Here is a 23,189-nt window from a genome sequence, read left to right as displayed (position 1 = left end):
GTGAAAAATGCCAGCGAGCTTCTGCACCACAGAAAGAAGCAAAGGTTTTCAAGGATTCCCCCTGTATTTCAATGGAGGCAAAAATCCTGGAAATCCTGGAATATCTTGAAAAGTTCACGGATTTGAAGGACCAAAAGTCATAGCTAGAAAAAGCTGAAAGAGTTGAACATTTTAATAGTTGAATGGATAGAATAGCTGAAAAAATGTAGGAGTTAAATGGCGGAAGATGCTATGATAAAAACATAATGCTATAAAGCATTCAACCCAATTCTTTCCAGTTTCTCTTTCTTTATAATTCATATAATTCATAATAAACTTCATCATAATAAATTCATATTCAAAATGATTTTTTTTATTTCCTGATACAAACGGTAGTACTTACACCCTAACGCAGGGAGGCGCCGTTGTGATTCAGACTTGTCTTATCGAGGAAGAAGAAGAAATATCTCACGCATTTCCGGTTTCCTTCTGTTGGCACGCGGAGATCTAAGCGTGATATTCCTTAGGTCGTTAAATCCATCACGATGGTTCGTAAACTTAAGTTCCACGAGGAGAAGCTCCTGAAGAAGGTGGACTTCATCAACTGGGAGGTGGACAACAACCTGCACGAGGTGAAGGTTCTGCGGAGGTTCCGCATCGAGAACAGAGAGGATTACACCAAGTGAGTCCCGGGAGGCTGATGCTAGTCCGAGGAAGACGAGCAGATCATCATGTGTTCGGAAAAGTCTTTCTTGTGTTTAATCCTCTTAGTTTTAAAAAAAATCTTAAAATATTATCTGAATTCCTTCAGTCAAAAATATCTTGGTCAGTCTTGCTTAGCTGCGTCTGTTCAGTGACCTCTGACCTTTTGCACCTCTGCGTCTCTGCATTTGAAGTGCAGGCTTCCTTCGTTTGTTCGCCTTCTGGTGTCCTCAGAACTCTGTGTCTCTCAGGTACAACAAGCTGAGTCGAAACATCAGAGATCTGGCGCAGAAAATCCGAGACTTGGATGAGAAGGATGGTTTCCGAGCACAGAGCAGCCACCGGCTGCTGGAGAAGCTGTGAGTTCCCCGTCACTGCCCCCAACCCCACCGCAGCGATGCATTTCTGCGGCTGCATGACCCCTCCCTTCCCTCCCTAAAGGTACAGCATCGGCCTCATCCCCACCAGACAGAACCTGTCCCTGACGGAGAAGGTCACGGCCTCGTCCTTCTGCAGGTAAGGCGCCGCGCTGAGGCACGCTCTGCCCCTCAGCGGCCTGAAGCTGAACGCTGTGCTCCTGCAGGAGGAGGCTGCCCTGCATCATGCTGAGCCTCCGGATGGCCCAGAACCTGAAGACGGCCATCACCTTCGTCCAACAGGGACGTATCCTTGACTGCTGCGTCTGCAGAGCCCGTTTGAGGGTTTTCATTCACGTATGACGGCGTGTTGTTCTTGACCCGGAGGCAGACGTGCGCGTCGGTCCAGACATCGTCACAGACCCTGCTTTCCTGGTTACAAGGTTAGGTTTCTTCTCCAACCTTCCCTAAATCCTGAATGCCCTGAGATAACGAGGATGTGATCCCCGATTAGGAACATGGAGGATTTCGTCACATGGGTGGACTCCTCAAAGATCAAGCAGCACGTCATGAACTACAACGATGAGGTGGGTGGGGCTTTTCAGACCGGCTGCAGATGACCAAATGGTCATGAGCGTGGACTGAGCGTGGTCCACGTCTGTCGGTTCTGTGCAACTTGTTCTCTCCTCACTGAGGTTCCCGCTGTGTTCCTCCTGCAGAGGGATGACTTTGACATGACGGCGTGAGTGTGGACGACAGGAGGAAGGACTCTGGCGGTGATCCGCTCTGATCCTGCAGGAGCCCATGTGCCTTCTCTCAGCGGGGTCACTCGTGCTTTTGGTGTTTCCTGTGAGCCCGCAGGTTTATTTCTGCAGAAGTGGTTGTTCCTCTGATGTTTTTTAGGGAGGATTCACAAATTCACGGCCTCTGATGCCGTCAGATCACTGTTTGGGCTCAGAATCGGCCTAGCTTCAGAGGCCGCTCCATCGGACTTCATGAAGGCGGTTTGGTCCCTGACTCCGCCCACCGGCCCGTTCTGGAGTTGCTGCTCGTTTCTGCAGCAGCTTCAGCCGAAAGGATGCAGAGGTTTCAACAGCAGCAGGACCGTCCTCCTGACCGTTTATCAAAACATCCGGGACCGAGTGTCGGGTCCATTCAGATCTTCAGCTCCAGTTCTCCACATCACAGCTATTTTATTCCATAGATTCAATATTTATGTGAAGTCTGTTCTTTAATTATCAGCAGATCGGCTGGTATTCAGCCCACAAAGTACAGCTTTTCTGTTTTCTTTGAACGTTTTTTAATGTTATTCCAGATTTATGAGCATTTGTGTTTATTAAAGTAAATCTGTGTGATGAAACCAGAATAAACACAATGAAATCCAGATTTTATTTGACGTCTTCATGTTTCACCTCACATTTATGCATTTTAAACCACTTCACCACAAGTTCTTGACTGATTTCTGTCTGTGCCTGATGGTTTCTATCCCAGCGTCAAACGTCTTCATGCTGTGGACGGTCTCTTTGGCGATGGGACCACTGATGTGCAGCGGAGTATCCCACGCTCACGTCCGGCCGCCGTGGGTTTGAATCTGAAAGTGTCACTTTGCTGCATTTTTTCAGACAACTGGCTTCAGTAAATCCTTGGATCTGAGCTTTGAGTCCGGCTTTCTTCAGAGCTGAGATGAACCTTAAGACGGGCATGAAATGCTGGACCGCCGCAGCAGGGGTCACATGACCTCTGACCTGCAGCTGTGCGTGCGTCCTGCAGGAGCTAAAGAGCGGGACTCGAGCTGTTACGGCACCATCAGCAGTGCATCTGGAAATGTTTGTCATTTCTCATGAAAACAGATCCAGACAGTCGTCCAGTGAGCAGCTGTCCTCTTCGTCGAGCTCGGCGTGGGTCTGACTCTGGTGCCTCTTCCTCCTCCGTCTGTACACAGCGGCCTGGTTCTCCTGCTCTCCGGGAGTGACGGCCGGATCTTCTGCCCCCTGCAGGTCCGGGGTTTCTGCTGTCAGAGCTGCCTGGAGGATCTGGAAAAACCTGAACAGAGTTTCAGAGGCTGTCCAGTTCTTCAAACGACCTGGGAGTGGACACCTCACTGACCTGTGGATGCGTCTGAAGTTCTCCTCCATCTTCTGATTGGCTTTCTGTGTCAGGAAGTGGACGTACTCTTCTCCAACCAGGAGCTTCCCGCCGTGGCTCAGAGGAACCTCCAGGCCGTGGGTGCTGCGGACGGCCTGCACATCACAGGAAAGGTGATTATCTGGACTGCTCTGTCCTCACAGTCCGTCTGTCCTCCAGGACGGTGTCCCATGAACAGAGACACACGGGAGGCTTGTAGGTTCTGACTCTGGGATCACTCAACGCCTTCAGAACAGTTCCTTCATCTGCAGCTTCCCAGAGGAGACCCGTATTCAACCGACACAGAGAACACCAAACCTTTTTTATTTTTGTGTATCCAGAAGTCAGTAATGAGGTTTGAATCTACAAATATCTCAGACTTCCACACAAAATGATCTCACTATAATAGCATCAGGACTATTTTGACGTGAAAACGAAGCCTTGTCTTTTTCTGATTCTGGTTCAGGTGGACACCTGTTGTTGAGACCCGGCTAAGCTTTTCACAGCAGCATTTAATGATGTCACTGCGCCTCAGGTGAAGGAGCTGCTCAGGTTATCGGTTGATCCCAGCACCGACGGACGGCGTACCATGATGATCTTCCCAGATCTGCTGACGGTGAGCCCAGAGTTCCTGAAGCCGGAGTTGACAGCCACCGAGTGCTGCGGGACAAACGATACGGTTCAAGCTCACTTGGAGTCTGGATCTCATCACTGTGGATTCACTTCTTCCTAAGCTAACCTTGTAAGAAGTAACCTGTGGGTCACGTGACCTCCCCTTTCATTAATACATCTCAACAGTACTACGGTAACTCAGTTAGTGGTCCCAGCCTTCATAGAAGACGCAGTAGTAACATTTTACCAGGTTTCTGCGCAGCATCAGAAGATCTTTTCCACATATGAAAGTCATCTGCACATTGGCGAAGACGCGGCGTGCAGCTCTCACCAGCAGCTGTGCGTCCTCTAACCGGTGACACTGAACGTGGAGGACGAAGGCCTCAAACTTCAGCACCGCTTCCCCGCTGGACCTGCTCAGAGCGGACACCTGGAACAGAAGCCACACCGTGCTCAGGAACCGGCGTGATGAGGATTGGTAACGCAGGCTGGCGCGCTCACCAGGTCTTCAGACCTGCAGGGGTCATGGGAGATGAAGAGCCACCGGCAGTCCTTCTTCTGCACAACACCGCCCTCTGGAGGCTGCAGGGCAGAAGCACAACAGATGAAGGCTTGCCTTGGGAACTTACCCATTACACAATCTAAAAACATTTCCCATCTCCAGGATATCAGCTCTGTGTTCATCCAAACAGGCTATGATAAAACACTGAGTAGTTAGGAATATGAAAGATCATAAAATATATTTTATTTGTGTTTATTTGATTCTATTAAAGCAGTTTTCTTTCAACCTTTTTTGAGCCACAACACACTTTAACCTTGACAAAAATCCCGCAGCACACCAGCATCCAAAAATTAAAAAAAGAAGAAACTCATAGTCTGTATTGATCTACAGTCGCTCTACAATCTCACATGCTTTTTTGTGATAATTATGGTAGAAAAAGCTGGAAGCTGCAGCGTTTTTTTCTAAAAGATGCAATAAAAGTTAAGTTAGAATATTTAAAAACTGTTTGATGTGTGTTCGTTGTGGTTTCAAGACGTTTAACAACGACGACTCATTGTACACTGAGGCCCTGTCACTTTAACCCAATGCATCATGCTTTTTAAATTTCGCTGGCATTGGTGCCAGGATCGTCTGTACCCAAACTCGGCCATTTCACATGAAATTTCTTCAAAAACCGCCTGGTTGCGATAAGAGCCCTGGAGTTTGGCCCGAATCGAGCTGTCACCCCAAATATTAATCAAATCTATGACCTCGCTTCCCTTCCACTGACTGGTTTCAACAGCATCGTCCGCCATGGTTGATGTTTATGTTCTCATTCCCGCCTACTTCAACGCAGAATTATGACTTTTGTAGCGTATCAATAACGTACGGGTCGGATACATTTGATCTGGCCATTCAGACGGAGGTCGCATTTCAAAAGATCGGATCTGTGTCGTTCAGACTGTCATGAAAGATCAGATACAGGCCGCATAGGGGGAAAAATAATCGGAATATGGTCGTTTCAGCCTGCAGTGTGAACGTAGTCTTTGATAAGAATGACGGTACCGCTATTTAGCTGCAGCTTCAGCTCTGTTTTTGGAAAAGCCCCCCCCCCCCCCCCCCCCCTCAATTGTCTCCACCAATCATTCCTGGAGGCTTAATCATACATCATCAGTCTGACCAATCAGAATTGGTTATAGTCTTTACTTCCTTGTTCCAATTTAGCTCCTAAAGTCTCTCAGTTCCACCAAAAATACCAGCTATAGCTCATATTTAGCGGTGTAGCTTTCTACAGAATCCAGTGTCGGACGTGGAACAAGTGAACAAAACAATGAAGCTCAGAGAAGAGAGTCTGTCTGCCATTGGCGGCAGTTTTTAGCACTACATCTCCCATGATGCATTGTGTTTAAGTAACAGCGTCTCAGCATATAATGAGTCTTCCCTGATCAAACATATTGTGATCATATAATTGTTCAAAAATTTCAGTTGCCTTTGCACCAACATTGAAATACATATAAGAAAACAGATAAATCGCAATTTAGAAAGAATATATTTGTTTTTTTGTGAGGTTCCATAAAATTACATGTTAATAAACTGAAGGAAAAAACAACTATCAGGGTAAAATTACAAATAATTTAGTTGAAAATTATTACGTAAAACTAACTTAACTTTTATTACATCTTTTAGAAAAAACAGCTGCAACTTCCAGCTTTTTCCTCCACAATTATCACAAAAATGTATGTGAGATCTTGGAGGGATCAATGCAGACTAGAGTTTCTCCTTTTCTAATTTTTGGATTCTTTTGTGCCGCGAGATTTTTGTCAAGGATAAAGTGTGCAGTGGCTCAAAAAAGGTTGAAAAACACTGTACTAAAGGGCCGATATCCTGCTGTTCTTAAGCCTTTCAGAGTGAACTAGATCCATATATATCATCATTTAATATAACATTTTTTAATTAAATATTAGTTATTTTTACAGCTCATTTTCCTACCAGGAAGTAAGAAGACTTGATCTCTGAGGCTCCGCCTTTCTCTGCTTGTGGGTGCCGCCCATTTCATGACATCATCCTAGAGGCGTGTTATGAAATGTTCCTACCAGCCCTCACTGCACACGTGCAGTCTGAAATGATGTCATAATTCTCCGTTTTGGCAGACGGCCCATGAATCTGTGCTACCTCTTGGATCTTATGGTTACTTTATGATGGTTTTCGTGACTTTAGGTTACATTTAATTGTGTGCTTAATGCAATGCTGCACTTGCAGCTTAGCTCTGAACCTCTAGGCGAGCTGCTACTTAACTTTTGGGACTTGTAAACCGCTTTCACACCGTAACATAACTCTGTGTCCTCCTCCCCCGTCAATCTTTCCTATCCTGCTGTGTCAATCGGTACATTTGGCACCAAAATGAGAACAAAAGTCACAGTTTTGACATAAAAACTCCAAAATGTTTTTTTCATCTTCTAATCAGTTTGTTCCCTTTCGGGGTCTCGGGGCTGCTGGAGCCTATCCCCGGCACTTTTGGATGAAAGCAGGGGACACCCTGGACAGGTCGCAAGTCTGTCACATGGCCACAATCACACAACCATGCACACACACACCTAGGGACAATTTAGAGTGACCAATGAACCTATGAAGCATGTTTTTGGAAGGTGGGAAGCTGGAGAAAACCTACTCATGCACGGGGAGAACACGCAAACTCCACACAGAAAGGTCCCCCATCGGCGTTCTGGTTCAGGTCCCCCAGCCGGGACTTGAACCTTCTTGATGTTAGGCAGGAGCGCTAACCACTGCACCACCGTGCAACTCCAAAATGTTGTTTAAAATATATACATTTCTTTCCGATCATAATAAAACCACATTTTTGTCCAGATTCATGTTATTTCTTTCTCTTATGAGGTGGATTACCAAAACATTCCACTGATCTGCTCCTGGTCGGCCCTTCTGGACATTTTATAACCCTTTTTGTGGTCCAGAAGTTATTTTCCTTTGGGCTTTTCCCTTCAAGGTTCGCCACAGCCAATCATCTTCCTCCATGTAACCCTGTCTTCTGCCTCCTCTAACAGCAGCTACCTTCATGTCTTCCTTCTCTGCATCCAGAATCCTCCTCTCTGGTCTTCCTCTAGACCTCTTGCAGCTCTAGACTCCTTCCACCGATAGATTCACCGTCTCTCCTCTGGACGTGTCTGAACCATCTCAGTCTGACTTTATCTCCACAACCTCTAACATGTGTCTGTCCCTCTGATGTCCTCATTCCTGATCCATCCTGGTTCCTCCCAGAGAGAACCTCAGCATCTTCATCTCTGCCCACTCTGCACTAGACTAAAGGCATTGAGAGTTTTACCATTCCTCCTAAATGCACACGTCAGATAACTAAGCAAAATTAGGGTCAAAGGTTTGATCTGTAGTTATTAGAATACCTATAAACTTGCATTTTTATGTCTAATGTCTGTTCAAAATTACTTAATTACACGCTCGTGCATCCGCTTCCGCGCTCTCACCCCGTCCATGAGCACGATCCTGCCGGAGCACGAGCTCGTGGTGAAGAACCGTTCCTGCGAGTTCAGGAGACACACCACATGCCGCGCGCGCTCGTCCACGCTCCCCTTCCGGCTTTGATCCAGTTTCCCCAGAGTCGTATTTTTCCACTGAGCAAAGGTTTCCATGGAAACAGCCATGGATGCGCTCTGGAACCCGCGTGCAGGGTGCCCACACCAAAACACTCAGGCTGGAGCTTCTTCTTCTTCTTTTTCCAGGAGGCGACAGCGACGCCGTTTGGAGTCACTTTCGCCCCCTAGCGGAGCGCAATGGAATTTAAGGGAGAACGAGAAGCTGTTCAGTTTATTTCAGGGTTTTCAATGTTAAAGAATATAAACAAGCAGTGGGATACTGTTTTCCTAAATTTTAACATTTAAATAACTAAAAAATTAAAGGGAACAATTTACAAAATATTTAATAGGAAGACTAATAAGTTCCCTACCTCAATGTAATGGTGATTCACTCATGTGGAATCTGGCAAAATAATAACTTATAATAGAAACATCGAGCCTATTCATTCAATAGAACCAAATAGAAAAATCCTGCATATAGTTTTGGGTTTGAAGAGAAGAGCTGAAGCAAATAATAATTTCACAATAGGTCAGATAAAAGAAAAAAATCTACCAAAAGTGGAGTTCTAAAGAGGTTTAAAGACCGACCACACCTGCCTTTCTTCCTTTCATTGCCCAGCTGCATCTACTTCTGCTCTACTTTTGTTGTTTTCCATTTGTGAGGCAGAAAAAACGTTTAACACATTTCTATTAAACACTGCTAAACCTCTGCTGAGTCTCTGATGGCAAATCTTTCTGTGATACTTTGCAGAGTTTGGTGGAGCTAAATACAAGAGAACCAGACCCAAACTAAGGCCCTGGACTCAAATAAAAGCGTCTTGTGGTGGACAGAGCTGTTGTAGAGATTGTTCTGTCTGCATCTCCATCCTGCTGTTGCAGCTGCTAATGGACCTCTTCTGTTGCAGGGAGGGATTCTTCTGTTCATCTTGTCAGCTTCCTACTGCCTCATTGCTGCAGTTACCAACGTTTGCCTTCAAAGAGATGTTCCAGTAGTTTTTCCTGTTTGAATCTCTGTAATAATGCTCCTCTTGACAGAATCTGGCTCTGCTGGAGATTTCCTTTCAACTGAAGCACCAGTTGGAAGCACTGGTGCTTGAATGTTTCCTACGTTTTTCCCTGCTTTTCGATGAGTTAACGGCTGACGTGGATCAGTGATGGCGGTCAAAGAAATTAACGCCACTGACTGCATCCTGCTCTTGTCTTCCTTTCTTGTGCTCATAATTAGAGACCTCAGCATAGCCGGAAGCCGTTATTTGATCCCTCTTGCAAGGCCATCACTGGCCATTGTCAGAGCAGACAAACACAATATTACCAGGTGCAAACAGTGTCCTGCAAAGGCACGAGCATTAAGCCTTAGGGCCCCTGTCACCTGCAAAAAAAAAAAAAAAACATCACAAAACATGTGTGTAATGAATATAAAACCATAATTTACTGCAGCAGAGGGACTGGACACCTGGCTTTGCCTCAGAGAAGGTCATGCGTGTCTGCTGTGCTGCTCAAAAGGAGGACCACAATTAGATTTGTCAAAGTACAAAAGAGATGTGTCTTTGTCTGTTGAGGATGGAAGATTCCTTTTTCACATTTTAGACTTTTATACCAGACAGCAGTGGATGCAGTTTATTATTCTCAGGCAGAAATGTAGCTGTTGACATTTTGTTTAATACTTTTAGGCAGATAGCTTCATAACAGCTGTCACAACGCTGGTTTTTAAATCCAGTAGTGCTTTTACTAATTAACACTAGAGCTGTTGCCGGCGACAACAAAGTGACCCACGCTCTTTGAACCGCCGTAACTCTTCAACCATTTACACAATTAACATCATTCGATTATTTTCATGACTATGAAAATTGTAGATTCACAATGAAGGCATCAAAACTATGAATTAACACATGTGGAATTATATACATAACAAAAATGTGTGAAACAACTGAAAATATGTCATATTGTAGGTTCTTCAAAGTAGCCACCTTTTGATTTGATTACTGCTTCGCCTAATGTCCATTCCTTGTGTTCTTTCGCCCAAACAAGTCTCTTCTGCTTGTTGCCTTTCTTTAGCAGTGGTTTCCTAGCAGATATTCTACCATGAAGGCCTGATTCACACAGTCTCCTTTGAACAGTTGTTGTAGAGATGTGTCTGCTGCTAGAACTCTGTGTGCCATTGACCTGCTCTCTAATCTGAGCTGCTGTTAACTTTCCATTTCAGAGGCTGGTGACTCGGATGAACTTATCCTCCACAGCAGAGGTGACTCTTGGTCTTCCTTTCCTGGGGCGGTCCACATGTGAGTCAGTTTCTTTGTAGCGCTTGATGGTTTTTGTGACTGCACTTGGGTACACTTTCCGAATTTTCCCAATTTTTCAGACTGACTGACTTTCATTTCTTAAAGTAATGGTGGCAACTCATTTTTTCTGTACTTAGCTGCTTTTTTTCTTGTCATAATACAAATTCTAACAGTCTATTCAGTAGAACTATCAGCCGTATCCACCTGACTTCTGGTGGTCCCAACCCCATTTATAAGGCAAAAAATCCCACTTATTAAACCTGACAGGGCACACAGGTGAAGTGAAAAACATTTCAGATGACGACTTCTTGAAGCTCATCAAGAGAATGCCAAGAGTGTACAAAGCAGTAATCTTATCAAAAGGTGGCTACTATGAAGAACCTACAATATGACATATTTTCAGTTGTTTCACACATTTTTCTTATGTATATAATTCCACATGTGTTAATTCACAGTTCTGATGCCTTCAGTTTGAATCTACAATTTTCATAGTTATGAAAACAAAGAAAACTCTTTGGATGAGACGGTGTGTCCAAACCTTTGGTCTGTACTGTATGTTATGTTAATGCGTCTCTCTATATTCAGGGGAAACGACTGTTTCTCTGTTCACACAATGATATGTTCCAAACATGATAAAGGCTTACACTTTGACAAAGATACAGCACTTTTGATGTTTTCTAAGTGTTGGAGGTCAACACTAACCCTCGACTTGGAAGGAAGGTGTTGAATAAGAGCTGTGGGGTCAGTTTTCCATATGTGGGTGCAACGTGGTGTCAACAGGTGAGGACGTCCAATCATACATCATACATAAATACACTACAGACCAAAAGTTTGGACACACCTTCTCATTCAAATGAAGGGGAAGGTGTGTCCAAACTTTTGGTCTGTACTGTACATACATGCTTCCTTCCTTCCTTCCTTGCTTCCTTCCTTGCTTCCTTCCTTCCTTCCGCACGCACACACACACACACACATACATACATGTTTAAACTCTCAGTCCATCCTTTTTTGGGGTCTACTTTGACTAGTTCTCACACTTTTACTTCTGAAATACGAGATCTTTTGTTTTATCTCACTTTAATTCAGCTAGTTTTATCCTTAACTCTTGGATTGTAACCATCCGTTTTCTCGGTTTCATTAGTAAATCTGTGTTTCGTTTGCGTTTCAGATGTTGTGTTTACTGTTAAAAATCTTTTCTTTGAACATAACTGAGTAGATGCGTTTCTGAAACTGGGAGGTGAAATGTGCCCTGCATGCGCCTGTCTATTAATAGTCTATTAATCAAGGCTTATTTTATGTCACACTCTCATGGTTTTACTACTGCAGCTCGTTAGGATATTCAGACGATGGTTTGAGAGTTTCCTTTGGATTATTTTTAATTTGATGTTGCTTTAAAAACACTATAGCAGACTGTCTAAGTGTTGTTTGCGCTGAACACCGGTGGTAGTGGTCTGTCAGCAGATTGTAGTGTCGCCCTGAGGCAGAACCGTCACCCCATGTCCTGAGGGCCATATCCTACATCTCACCACCACTCAGTCATGCTGCTCTGCTGAAACTAGGTTTTTAGCACACGTCTGATATCAGACATCAACTTTACAAATCACACCACAAGGTTGCTGGTTTGAACACCAGCTGGCTCCGTTCTGTGTGGAGTATTCGTGTTCGTTTTGTATCTTTGTGGTAGAAAACCACCCTGCAGTTCTGTTCAAACTGAAAAACTCTGATTTTTTTGCAGGAGTGCACAGCTGTTCCCGCTGTTTTTCCTTACTGATGTGTGTGAAATAACCCGTTCTGTCACGGATTAATGTCTGGTTCCACGTCTGTGACAACTGCAGAGCTAAATACAGAACCAAAGCGGAGGCAGAAAAGCAGATGAGACGGAACACTGGAACCACTGAGTGACACAGCAGCGACACCCTATTGTTTAACGACAAAAAAAAGTGGTTGACAACATTTTTTAGTTTTTCTTCTATGCTGTTGCACAAGAGTTTTCACAGAATGAAAAAAGAAAAAGCAGCAAACGTGTTTAGCATTATCAACAACATACAATTAAACACAAAGTTAATTACTAATGTAAAAATATGGTTTTATTCATAAATCTTTATTATATGGATGTGCTTTTATTTTTATCGACGCCAGATTAAATAAAAAAAATAAACGATAAAATACAAAAAACAACTATTTACAAGTCAAATTTTAACTTGCTAAATTTTCTGCTTTTTTCTTTTAAGAGCATTTAAAGTAAAACAACACAAAACACAACATAAAATAAACAAACAACTATTATTCATTTAAACTAGCCTTTTTGTTTGTATGAAACACGTGTAAACATTATATTGTTCACCTTTCAGCTCTTCCACTAGGGGTCGCCACAGTTTTCACTAGCTGCATTTACATTGACTAGAAAATTGTGCAAGTTGGATTTCTGATATTACATTTACCAAAAGGAATTCCAAAAAAAAGTTTTTGTGCTTGGAGGAGGTGGTTTTTTAGGCATATCCAAATTGACATAGTTCTCAAAACTGCAATGGAAACACCAGAGGTCCCACAGCGTCACACAGATCATCCAAAGTTGAGCGTGTCGTGTGGAATTGTTGGATCCACAGCTCCTCTGGAAAATCACCAACCACCATTTCCCAACATGGCTTCATGAGTAGCCCCTCCCACGTGTCAGGAGCTCGCCGCTTCATGGCCTGAAGAGGACGCCGACGTCTTCTCAGATAGAGGATGATGAGCGCTAGTGCTGTGGCAGACACGTGAATGTATCTGCTGTCAATCAAAGTATTGATCACATCCATCGTCGTGTTTCTGAATGACTTATCGTGACAGTTGGTTTGTGTTTATTCCCATAAATAGGATTTAATGGAAACACTGTAGTGGAGAAATTGTGTTTTTTTACATTTCTAGAGTTTTGATAAAGTTTTGCACATAGGTGTGATGGTTATGCAGGTAATGACTCGCACAGGTGGTTCAGAGAATATTTACACTGATTAAGCTTCCTGGTTACGCTTCCTGGATACGCTTCTTGACACAACCCTGTATTTCTTCTGGGCTGGGGACCGGCCCAGGGAGACCTTGTTGCAATGGGTCTTGGACACTGGATGAAGCTCATTGCGCAAATCAAACCCTGATTTCCCGTGTGCTAGTCCTGCATTTTGCCAACTGAGCCATCCAGCGTGTAGACAGGAATTCAACAGACAGAAGACCCGGCTGAAAAAACACAAGCTTTAATTACAGGTTAGAGTGAAAAATAAAGGAATGCATATGTGATGCCAAACATTATTTTCTCCTAATTTTCTAACATCTGAGGTGACAGAGCCTCACCCCTTTTGAACTGCGAATAGCTGCGTTCGAAACCTTCTGGGGGGACGCTCCTGTCCAGGTACAAATGGGATTTGATGTGACCCTTAATATTTGGATCATGTGATTATACATTTAAGTGTTATTTCTTTTGTTGTCTGCAGTAATTACCAGTTTAGATAAAAACCTTAGATAAGCTCCACCTCAGCTGATTAAGGAATAAAGTTTATAGAGGTGGAGGTTAAAACATCTTTTTGCTTGTTTGTGTTCTGTAGTTTATAGTCTAAATGTCCCTGTTGGAGAAGAGACACCTGTTCCAAGGAGGAGTGTGTGATCTGAGAAGACCTGTCCTGCTTGTCCTGCTTGACTCCCTTTCACTGGAACTATGATTGCGCTCTTGGAGAGCCCGGCCATCTTCAAAGGAAGTTACTATCTACACTGTGTGACGCTAATTCTCTCACCAAAATAAAAATGTCAACCTTAGATGAAAAAATTTTCTTTCACAAATCCAATTCAAGTCAAATATATGTTGATGAGTCAACAAATATAAATCGATAACGTAAAATCTAAAAACATGTCAGGTTAGATTCAGAAGAAAACAGAGGAAATGGTTTATTTTGAAACGTGATGCAGGAAACGTGTTTCCCTGTTTTGTGTTTGTCATTCTTTGCTGCGGCAGCGGAGCCGAGCGGAGCCAAACCGAGCCAGCGCAGCGCGGCACAGCGCAGCGCGGTTCGCAGAGCGGACAGGTGCGCGCGAGCGCGGGTGAGCGTGACCGCGGCGCTCCTCTGCCTCCGACACCTGATGATAGAAGGCGGCGCAGTCACGTCCGGAGCAGACGCTGCCCGCACTGCGCAGTCCGCGCAAACGCAGGCATGAACGCAGCCGTCTGAAGTCCCGCTTCACGACTGAGGTCCACCTTTGGGGGGGGGCAAAGGCGGGGGGGTTGGTTGGACGCAGCGGGGAGAACTTGGACGCAGTCAAAATTACGCCGGGAATCAGGTACAGCTCACTGTCTCCCGGCAACGGGAGAAACCAGCGGCTGCCCGGGATGTCGCGCGCCAAGGAGCGGCTGAGGAGCGTAAAGGAGACGAAGGACAGCGTGACGCTGCTGCCCTGCTTCTATTTTGTAGAGGTGAATGTATGTCCGTCTGTCTGCTTGTCTCTGTCTGTCTGGGTGGAGACGGCCTGTGGTGGACCGGCGGGTCCAGACGTCATGACGTCCTCCCAGCTGCAGGATGCTCAGGCTGTGTGGTTGTGCTCGTGACAGTTCTCGTGGATTTGGAGGCTCTTCTGTATGGCAAGCCGTTCTGACATTTAGTGGCCTTTTAGAGAGTCCAGCTGCTGCTGCTGCTGCTGGGACCTCAGATGAAAATGGCCGTTTTGTCTGACTGAAGCTTTTATAGAAACACTCAATAATGTACACAGTCAATGTCAAATAAAGCTCTTTTTTTCATGAAAAACAACAGAAAAACTTTCGATTTGTATCATTCATTCCTCTAAAGACCAGTTCAAATGGTTTAAACACAAAAAAGTAGCTTCAATTTCACACAGAGGTAAAGTCTGAAGCCGCACTATCACACTGCTACAATGTTTGATATTGATTTGATCCTAAACGCTTCACATTTGATCAGTTCCTGCTCACAAACTGCTCAGACCCACATAGTAGTTATGGAAATTTTTTAGCTTTACGTGTTTTGACAAATAACAGGAACAGCACCTATATTCTGAAAGTAATATCAAGCCATTTCAGGATTTTTCTTCTGAAGGGGAGCTAAAGGAAACTGAGCTAAAGCCAAAGTTATTCACTATCAGAATGTAGGAGCACGAGGTCTGGATCTCATCTTTGTTTTTTGTTAACATGAAATTTTTTTCATCGATTTGATTACAGTAAAATTCTAAAAGCGTCACATTTGAACAAATGTTCCAAACAGCGACATCACCAAACACAGATTTAGGTCGTTCATTTGAATCTGAAACAAATGTTTTTGTCACCTTTCATATCAAAAATGTTAAAAGGACTTTTAGTTTGCTGACAAATTGTTTTATATTTGTAAATTAAAATCAAGTAATTAAAGATATGCTCTCTTTCTTAGAATTGTATTTTGTGTATTATTAATTACATAATTTGGGCATTTTGTTACCTTTTGTGTCCATATTTGTTGACAAAGTCACAATAAAGTGGAACTACTATTTATTCATCACTTTTCCTTTCTTTGTTTTTGGAATGGTAACGCAGAAAAAGAATAATGATAAAGCCATTTTTAAAATTATGCATATTGTTGAAAAAATATGTGGTTTGATATTTACACACTTTGCTTTATGATCTTAGTTTGATCTCTCAGAGATCAATGTGTCTGACATAAATGTCATCGTCCTCATTTATGACAAGAAACGACACAATGCAATAACTGGACACATTAACAACAGATTTTCCAAAAGATTCAGTAAATAACTGTTGATAGACGGACACAGACGACTATTTCAATGGACTGTTTTGCTTATATCTGGTTTTGTAGATCAGAGTTTCCCAACCCTGGTCCTCGGGGCACACTGTCCCGCATGGTTTCCATGCTGCCCTGCTTATGCACACCTGATTCAGCTCTTCATCTGAAAATGACAGTCATGAAAGGCAGGTGTGTTTGAGCAGAGGTTGACTGACAGTCTGCCTCAAGGACCTGGGTTGGGAACACCAGGCGACTGAATTCCAACGGAGAAAAACAAAATCCTATCATATTTTCACTTGTGAGAATTGAAAACGAAGCCAAATGATAAAGATAATAGTGTCAGAATGGCTTGTCCCATTTCCATGAAATGAAGAAGCAAGAATGCCAAAAAAATCTATCTTCATTCATTTGTGTTATATTATATTTCAAGAGTTTCCATTTTGGTGAAGTGAATTCATGAACAAATATTCTCCAAGACAAAGATAACATTAAAAAAGGGTTAATTCCTCTGTGAACCCACGTCTACATAAAGGAGCTCGGACAACACCTGTTAAAAAATCTTGCAGTTCTGTTTTGGATGTTGTGTACCTAATTATTGGTAGATATTTATGGCCATATATGGTGCTGATGCTTCTGACAGGCGACTGTGTCCCACTAAATCTCTCGCTGTAAATCAGTCATTTGTTTGTTGCAGGACTGAAGGCAGCTGACGTCTTGTGTTTAGTTCACACACCTCCTCGCTGTTAAACATCCTCTGAGTAAATTTACCGTGGGCTAATCCTGTACCATTTACCGTGGTAATCTACAGTGTCAGTAAGAGAATGGCAGATTAGTCTTTCACTGTCATTAAATGCAGCAATCAAAGTCAAAATAACAGTTTCCTTCTAAATTAGCACAATAAACCATAATAATAATAATAATAATAAAAAGGAACTATTTATTTAGGTGCTGGCAGTGGAAGTGCCTGATGGTGTGAAACCTGTGCTGTAAAAACTGTAAACTTGATTTAGTCGAGCTCAATGAAAACTCAGCTATTGTGTGTAGTCTTTATAAGGAGATGATAGTGAGGAGACCCAGGTGTTGCTTCACGCTGAATATCCACAGGAAAGGTGCTTTAGAGGCTCTTTAGACTGCACAGAGGTTCTAGCAGGACACTAATTTTTAATGCAACTTTCAGAAAGCATACATTGTTGTACCTTTAGATGAAGCAGCGCTGTGCTCTTCTTCTTCCCTTTGCAACAGAAACACTGTGAGGGAGAAGGCTTTTCCTTTGCTGCCGCTAAGTACAGAAGCAGAGTTCAAAATGAACTAGACTGTTGCCTGGACATTACACTACTGTGCCCTGTAGGTGTCGTTGACTGTATTTGAGAACTGGACTGAGTGACTCCTCTCCATGGCGTTCCAAACAGGAAGTACCCCTCTATTTCGCAGTCATCTATTGGTCAGAATAACCATTCTTGCTCTGAGACCTTTTTTAACTTATTCTTGACAGTCCTCATGTTCTTCATGATATTTGTTTTGTATTGGAAGGTATTTAAGTTATAAACTGACCAATCAGAGCCCTCAGTGAAAGTATGTGGTGCCTGATGGCCGTCATATCCAACATTCGAAAACTTTGATTGACAGATTTTGGACCAATCAGTGCTTACTGCTGACAGCTGGCTCCAATGTGGCAACGTGCATATCTTTCATTAGAGCCAGAACTAAGTCCTTTTCAATGGGTGACATCACACTCACTCTCTCCTAAAAAGTTCAAACTAACATTATGTGAATCATTTTTTCTCATGACAACAATTACTGACTGGTCTGTATCACATTTTAGCCGATAGTTGAACCTCAGATCCAGGAACGACAGCGCTGTTTCCGTTCAGGTCGTGGATCAGTGGACCAGCTCTACACCCTCTTTTGGGTGCTGCAGGGTTAATGGGAGTTTGCTCCTCCAATTCAGATGTGTTTTGTGAATTTGGAGAAGGCAGTGTTCTATGGAGGATGCTCTGGGAGTATGGGGAGTCTTACTGAGGGATTTCTGGTCTGTGTATGACCGGAGCAGGAGCTTGGTTTACGTAGCCGGCAGTAAGCTGGACCTGTTCCCGGTGCACATTGGACTCCGGTGAGGCTCCCTTTTATCACAGATTCTGTTGATAATCTTTATTGGTGGTTGAGGATTCCTGCCCCAGGTGGTATCTTGGGGTCTTGTTCACAAGTGAGGAGCATGAATTCGCTTTGGGGAAGAGAAAGCTGAGCCAGAAAACAAAGCGCTCAATTCAATTCAATTCAATTCAATTCAATTCAATTCAATTCAATTCAATTCATCTCAATTTTATTTATATAGCCCAATATATACAACAATGAACGTCTCAGTATGGTTCATACCGGTAATTGTGTAATAAACATGAATCATAAAGAGCATAAAGTCATAGAATTAAACTAAACTGGGCATCCCTGCCCTTAGACCAACCTTCTCTGTAAGAAAAAACTCCTAAAAAAATGGATTCTGGAGAAAAAGAAGTAACCTCAGGGATGTCCACATGAAGGAGGGATCCTCCCCCAGGACAGACAAGCGATGGACCAGAACTCATAGAGCGATTTAGCTTATCTAACTCTACAACCACATGTTTAAATAGTCCAGCAGATGAGCTTCATCCAGATGAAGTTGGGGGACAGCTGGGGGCGTGAGACGATCAAGAGGTAGGGTCCACAGCCAAGTGTAGGAACAGGGAATCTGGAATCACTTCCCTGGAGGGGAGTGGGACAGAGGGACAATACATGAATCGTAGGCACCAAAAGAGGCATGGAGAACTATATGATAAATAAATGATCAAGAATAGAGTAGAGGAAAAGTAGATGAGAGTAGAGGACAGAACCCCAGTGCACCATACTTCCCCAGCTTCTTGTAAGGGTTAAGCTTAGGGTTCAGGTCAGGGCTAGTCTTTAAAATGGGGTGGGGGGTTGGAGGGGAGCATTGTCAGTAGTCTGTGGATTTAGTCTTGGATAGATTGTAGTGCATGTGGGATCTGGACGTCCCTTGAAAATATTTGTGTGGTTGCAGTGAGATCAGATCATCCCTTGAAGTGTGTGTGGTACAAGAGTCAGGTCAGGTCGGGTCGAAGACGGGTTAAGATCCAGGCAGGATCTGGAGCAGCCTAATTGACAGAATAATTGAATCAGTTAGTTCAAAAGGGACCCAGGTCCAAGAGGTTTGTTTTTCCAGGAAATGATTTGAATTGCATAGCTTAAAGGGAGGCTACACCAAATGACTAATACTTTACCCAGATTTAGCAACAGTTCATAACTTACAAATGCTATAATATGAAGCACCTCACTTTTATAATTTCAAAGGACTAGTAAACTGTAAAAAGTCTCTGGACTTGGGCCCTTCTTGAATTAACCCTTGTGCTATCTTAGATGACCCCACCCTTACATTGATGTGTTCTTCCTACCATGACAAAGGTGGATAAAGGTGGAAAGATTTCATGTAATCCATGGACACCAGTGAAGATCACAAATCATTGAAGAAAAATTGTTCAGAGCACTGTCTAGTGGTTCTAGATGACCCAACTCCCAACGTTAAAGTGCCTAGGATAGCACAAGGGTTACACAGGGGCGCTGCCATATTGGATAAAAGTGCTGCCATCTATGGGAAAAAGCAAAACCCATGCAAGAGAAGCCAAACTCCAGGAATTTTGCACTTGACCCTTGTGCTATCCTAGGCACTTTAACATTGGGAGTTGGGTGATCTAGACCCCACAAAACAGTGCGCTGAACTTTTTTCTACAATGATTTGTGAACCTCACTGGTTTCCATGGATTACATGAAATTCTCTCCACCTTTGTCATGGTAGGGAGAACATGTCAATGGTCATCTTGACCCCATTTTAAATGTCAAGCATAGTCAATACATTACAATGGACTTGGGACTTTTTTGTACATAATCAGATGGCTTCTCCCTTAAAACCATAGAACATATAATATCTCTATTTTGAAAAATTGTGGACTTGGGCCCCCTTTGTACTAACCGATTCATTTGTTATTGTTATTGAGTTTATTTAAACACATTAACAGTAAGTTAAATATTCTCTGAATACTAGCTAGTCTGACAATAAGCCTGTCTAAAGAGGAATGTTTTCAGTCTAACTTTGAATTTAGAAATTGTGTCTTCCTCTCTTCGATGAGCTGGGAGTTTATTCCATAAAACAGGGGCTTGGTGGCTAAACGCTCTACCTCCAACTGTACTTTTACTAATTCTAGGAACCACAAGCAGTCCTGCAATCTACCAGTCGATCTTTGTTCTAATACTCACCTATGGTCATGACCAAAAGGAGGTTCCGAATACAAGCGGCTGAAATGACCTTCATCTGTAGGGTGGCTGGGCGCTCCCTTCGAGCTAGGGGGAGGAGCTTTGTCACTCGGAGAGAGCTCAGAGTAGAGCTGTTGTTCCTCCTCATCAAGAAGACACACTTGAGGTTGCTCTGCCATCAGGTCCGGATGCCTCCTGGACACCTTCCTGTGGAGGTGTTCCGGGCATGTCCAACTAGGCAGAGGCCCCCCGGAAACCAAGGACACGCTGGAGAGACTATGGCCAAATCCAAATTCATTACTTTGCGTCAGACTGTTCAGGCTTTCACGTTGTAAGTTAATTTCTGATAATGCACACTTCGTCGGCCATCAGAGCACTCATCTACGAAAAAATGCGCTTCTCCCGTGGTGGATGGATACCCAGCCTTAAGTGACTATGGCTCCCCAAATAACAAATTCGAACACAGCTTAAGCTCCAAATGCCCCATATAATAGTGCAAAAGGGAGGAGCCGTAGGGTTATAGATTGAATTTGTATTCGTCTATCTACATCCATCGGCTGGCCTGGGAACGCCTCGGGGTTCCCCCCCAGAGGAGCTGGAGGAAGTGGCCAGGAAGTCTGGGGACTCCCCCCCCCCCGACCCAGTCTCGGATGACTGGAAGAAGATGGATATCAACTTTTTCTAACTTTTTTACTTTGCATGGTGGTAGTTGCTTTAGCTTACAGGGTTGTAATGATAGTACTTTTGGAAAAAAAAAATTTCTGAGGTGATATTAATACAATTTTGACAATCACTTTACTAAAAGAATACTTTAATGATACATTAGTCTTATAAGACTTCTGCATGGTAGTAGGTGCACTGTAGTCAGGGCAGAGCTAGCCTGGATTTGTTTAACGAAACACTCAAATTCTCAACAAAACTAGTCACAAATTGGATTTATGCCCCGACCTTCCATTCCCAAATATGATACCAACTCAGAGGTCCTACATGTTGCTGGACCTCAAAAACCACAGGAGATGGGTTTTAAAAGGGGGCAATTTCTCACTGACTCCCATTTTAAAAGGTTTTCAAACAGTTTTGAATTTTTTTTATGTTTATTGCTTCACGGGGCGGCCGTGGTGCAGCGGCAGGGCGGTCGACCCATGATTGTAAGATTGCAGGTTCGATTACCACCTTGCACACCCATGTGTCAAAGTGTCCTTGGGCAAGACATTGAACCCCAACTTGCCTCTGGTAGGAGGTTGGCGCCAGTGTTCGGCAGCGGAGCCGCCACCAGTGTGTGAATGTGTGTGTGCCTGGGTGAATGGAACTGTGACTGTAAAGCGCTTTGGGCCTTCGAAGAAGGTAGAAAAGCGCTATTTAAGTATACACCATTTACTGTTTTTTATTCATGACAATATCTGCGGGGAGTCCATCCAGTTTCTAAATCCGCTTAATCCTGTTTAGGGTCATGGGGGGTTGCTGGAGCCTGTCTGTCAGGAAAAGGCACGGACACCCCTAGGAGGGTTTGCCAGTCCATCACAGGGTCACACAGAGCCAGAGAACCACACACTCTTACAGTCACATCTAAAAGACAATTTAGAACTACCAAAAAAAGAAACTATGAAGCATGCTTTTGGACTGTGGAAGGACACCAAAGTACCATGTGGACCAAAGTACCCTGTGGATCCACAGGTTCACTCAATAAAACTCATTTAATTGCCCAGTCAGCCGTTTGTTGTGCTGTTCAGAAAGGCAGAGAAAGCTGCAGTCAAGGTTCCACTACAGGCTTGATTTTTGCCATTCAGAATTCTATGGGTGGTTAGTGATTCTCAGTCCAGTGTTAATGTGTCAATGGTTCAACCAATCAGGTACAACACTCACAGTGCATTCTTGCTTGAGAAAGCAGAGATTGACAATTATAACTTAGTGTCCGTAACACTAGTTGTTGCACTTTTGCCCTGGTTCAAGTCCGACTTTGGATCTTTTCTGCATGGAGTTCGTGTGCACGTTCTCCTCATGCACGTGTGGGTTTCCGGCTGGCACTCTGGCTTCCACCAGAAGCCAGCAGATTTAATTCAATTCAATTTAATTCAGTTTTATTTATTTAGCCCACTATTACAACACAGTTGTCTCAACTGGCTTCACTAATTTTACAGAACATAAAATCAGTTCTAAAATACAATAGCTGTTTGCTAAACTAAACTAAACGCACTAAATTGGACATCCCTGCTCTTAGACCCGCCTTCTCGGTAAAGGAAAATTCCTAAAAAGCCAGAGGACTTGATGGGCTTAAAAGATGAATGATAAAACACTTGAACACTATTCATTGTCATAAGCCTATTCAAATTTAAATCTAAATCAAATTTGTCATGCCTATCTTACCCTGAGTGGCTCCTTGTCAATCAGTTTTGTCAGCCATTTATAGAGGATGCTCCTTATTTACAGCCTGCAGTCATTTAGGCTAGTCTCTGTCAGATTCTTTCACTTTCATAATAATTGACAATCATCCTAAAACAGCTTATATATTTATATTATCAAGCCACTGGAGGACCCTGAACTCATAACTGGAATGGAAAAACCCCAGTTTGTCAGGAAAACAGGGACAAACCTAACATGAGGTTTGAATGAACCATCTATCTGTTTGCCAGCCGCTAATCTGGAACTGAAAAGAAAAGCTGACAGGGGTCTTGTTATTATCCAGATGTTTACTAATTTCCTCAACAGTTTTCTGAGTGTCCATGACCTTTCCTACCTTCGCGACACAGAATATAAAATATTGAGTATAAACATTTTTATGGCTCAGTTCCTAACAAGCAAACCAGACAAATTGCATAACTTTTCTGACATTCAAAACCTACTTTTCAATTGTCTTGAGTCCTCTTTACTTGTTAACCTTTGGAATACCATAACTCTTCAACCGCTCAAGTGAATTCTAATGAGGAGAAAAGCCGCCTTGTGCTGAATTGCAACACTTTACAGTTGCGAAGTGCTTAAGCCATTTGTGTGCCATACTTTACTAATACAAAGCC

General features: G+C 43.3%; 3 protein-coding genes across 8 annotated transcripts in view; 2 read left to right on the top strand and 1 right to left on the bottom strand.

The window, feature by feature from the left end:
* Positions 1-433: 433 nt before the first annotated feature.
* Positions 434-2,421, top strand: imp3 (IMP U3 small nucleolar ribonucleoprotein 3). The gene is made up of 7 exons (XM_004078630.4): positions 434-661; positions 933-1,040; positions 1,123-1,197; positions 1,265-1,344; positions 1,429-1,480; positions 1,552-1,624; positions 1,757-2,421. The coding sequence occupies exons 1-7, from the start codon at positions 525-527 to the stop codon at positions 1,781-1,783; spliced, it is 552 nt and encodes a 183-aa protein (XP_004078678.1). The 5' UTR covers positions 434-524; the 3' UTR covers positions 1,784-2,421.
* On the bottom strand, positions 2,412-8,008 carry tyw3 (tRNA-yW synthesizing protein 3 homolog (S. cerevisiae)). 5 transcript variants are annotated; one of them, XM_011486100.4, is made up of 6 exons: positions 7,749-8,008; positions 4,275-4,355; positions 4,021-4,203; positions 3,750-3,821; positions 3,144-3,277; positions 2,412-3,070 (listed from the first exon to the last, which is right to left on the bottom strand). In XM_011486100.4, exons 1-6 carry the CDS (start codon positions 7,923-7,925, stop codon positions 3,052-3,054), a joined length of 666 nt encoding a protein of 221 aa, XP_011484402.1. In that variant the 5' UTR covers positions 7,926-8,008; the 3' UTR covers positions 2,412-3,051. The 5 variants fall into 5 exon arrangements, with proteins under 5 accessions (XP_011484402.1, XP_011484401.1, XP_004078679.1 ...); XM_011486099.4 differs by having other exon boundaries at positions 2,412-3,080; positions 7,749-8,005; XM_004078631.5 differs by having other exon boundaries at positions 2,412-3,080; positions 4,105-4,203; positions 7,749-8,004.
* A 6,208-nt stretch (positions 8,009-14,216) lies between these two features.
* The window catches only part of LOC101157087 (phospholipid phosphatase-related protein type 4), a 34,636-nt gene continuing 25,663 nt past the window's right edge, over positions 14,217-23,189 (top strand). The window contains exon 1 of one of the 2 annotated variants that reach the window (XM_011486169.4): positions 14,217-14,570. In XM_011486169.4, the coding sequence (XP_011484471.1) occupies positions 14,487-14,570 (84 nt within the window). In that variant the 5' untranslated portion in view covers positions 14,217-14,486. The remainder of the gene's footprint in view (positions 14,571-23,189) is intronic. The other variant, XM_020710755.3, reaches the window with a different exon arrangement.

The sequence above is a fragment of the Oryzias latipes genome, chromosome 17 (genome assembly GCF_053564925.1).
Source record: "Oryzias latipes strain Hd-rR chromosome 17, Olatipes_Hd-rR_3.1".
Classification (NCBI taxonomy): domain Eukaryota; kingdom Metazoa; phylum Chordata; class Actinopteri; order Beloniformes; family Adrianichthyidae; genus Oryzias; species Oryzias latipes.
The sequence above is the reverse complement of the archived record's forward strand: the minus strand, read 5'-3'. Positions and strand labels throughout refer to the sequence as shown.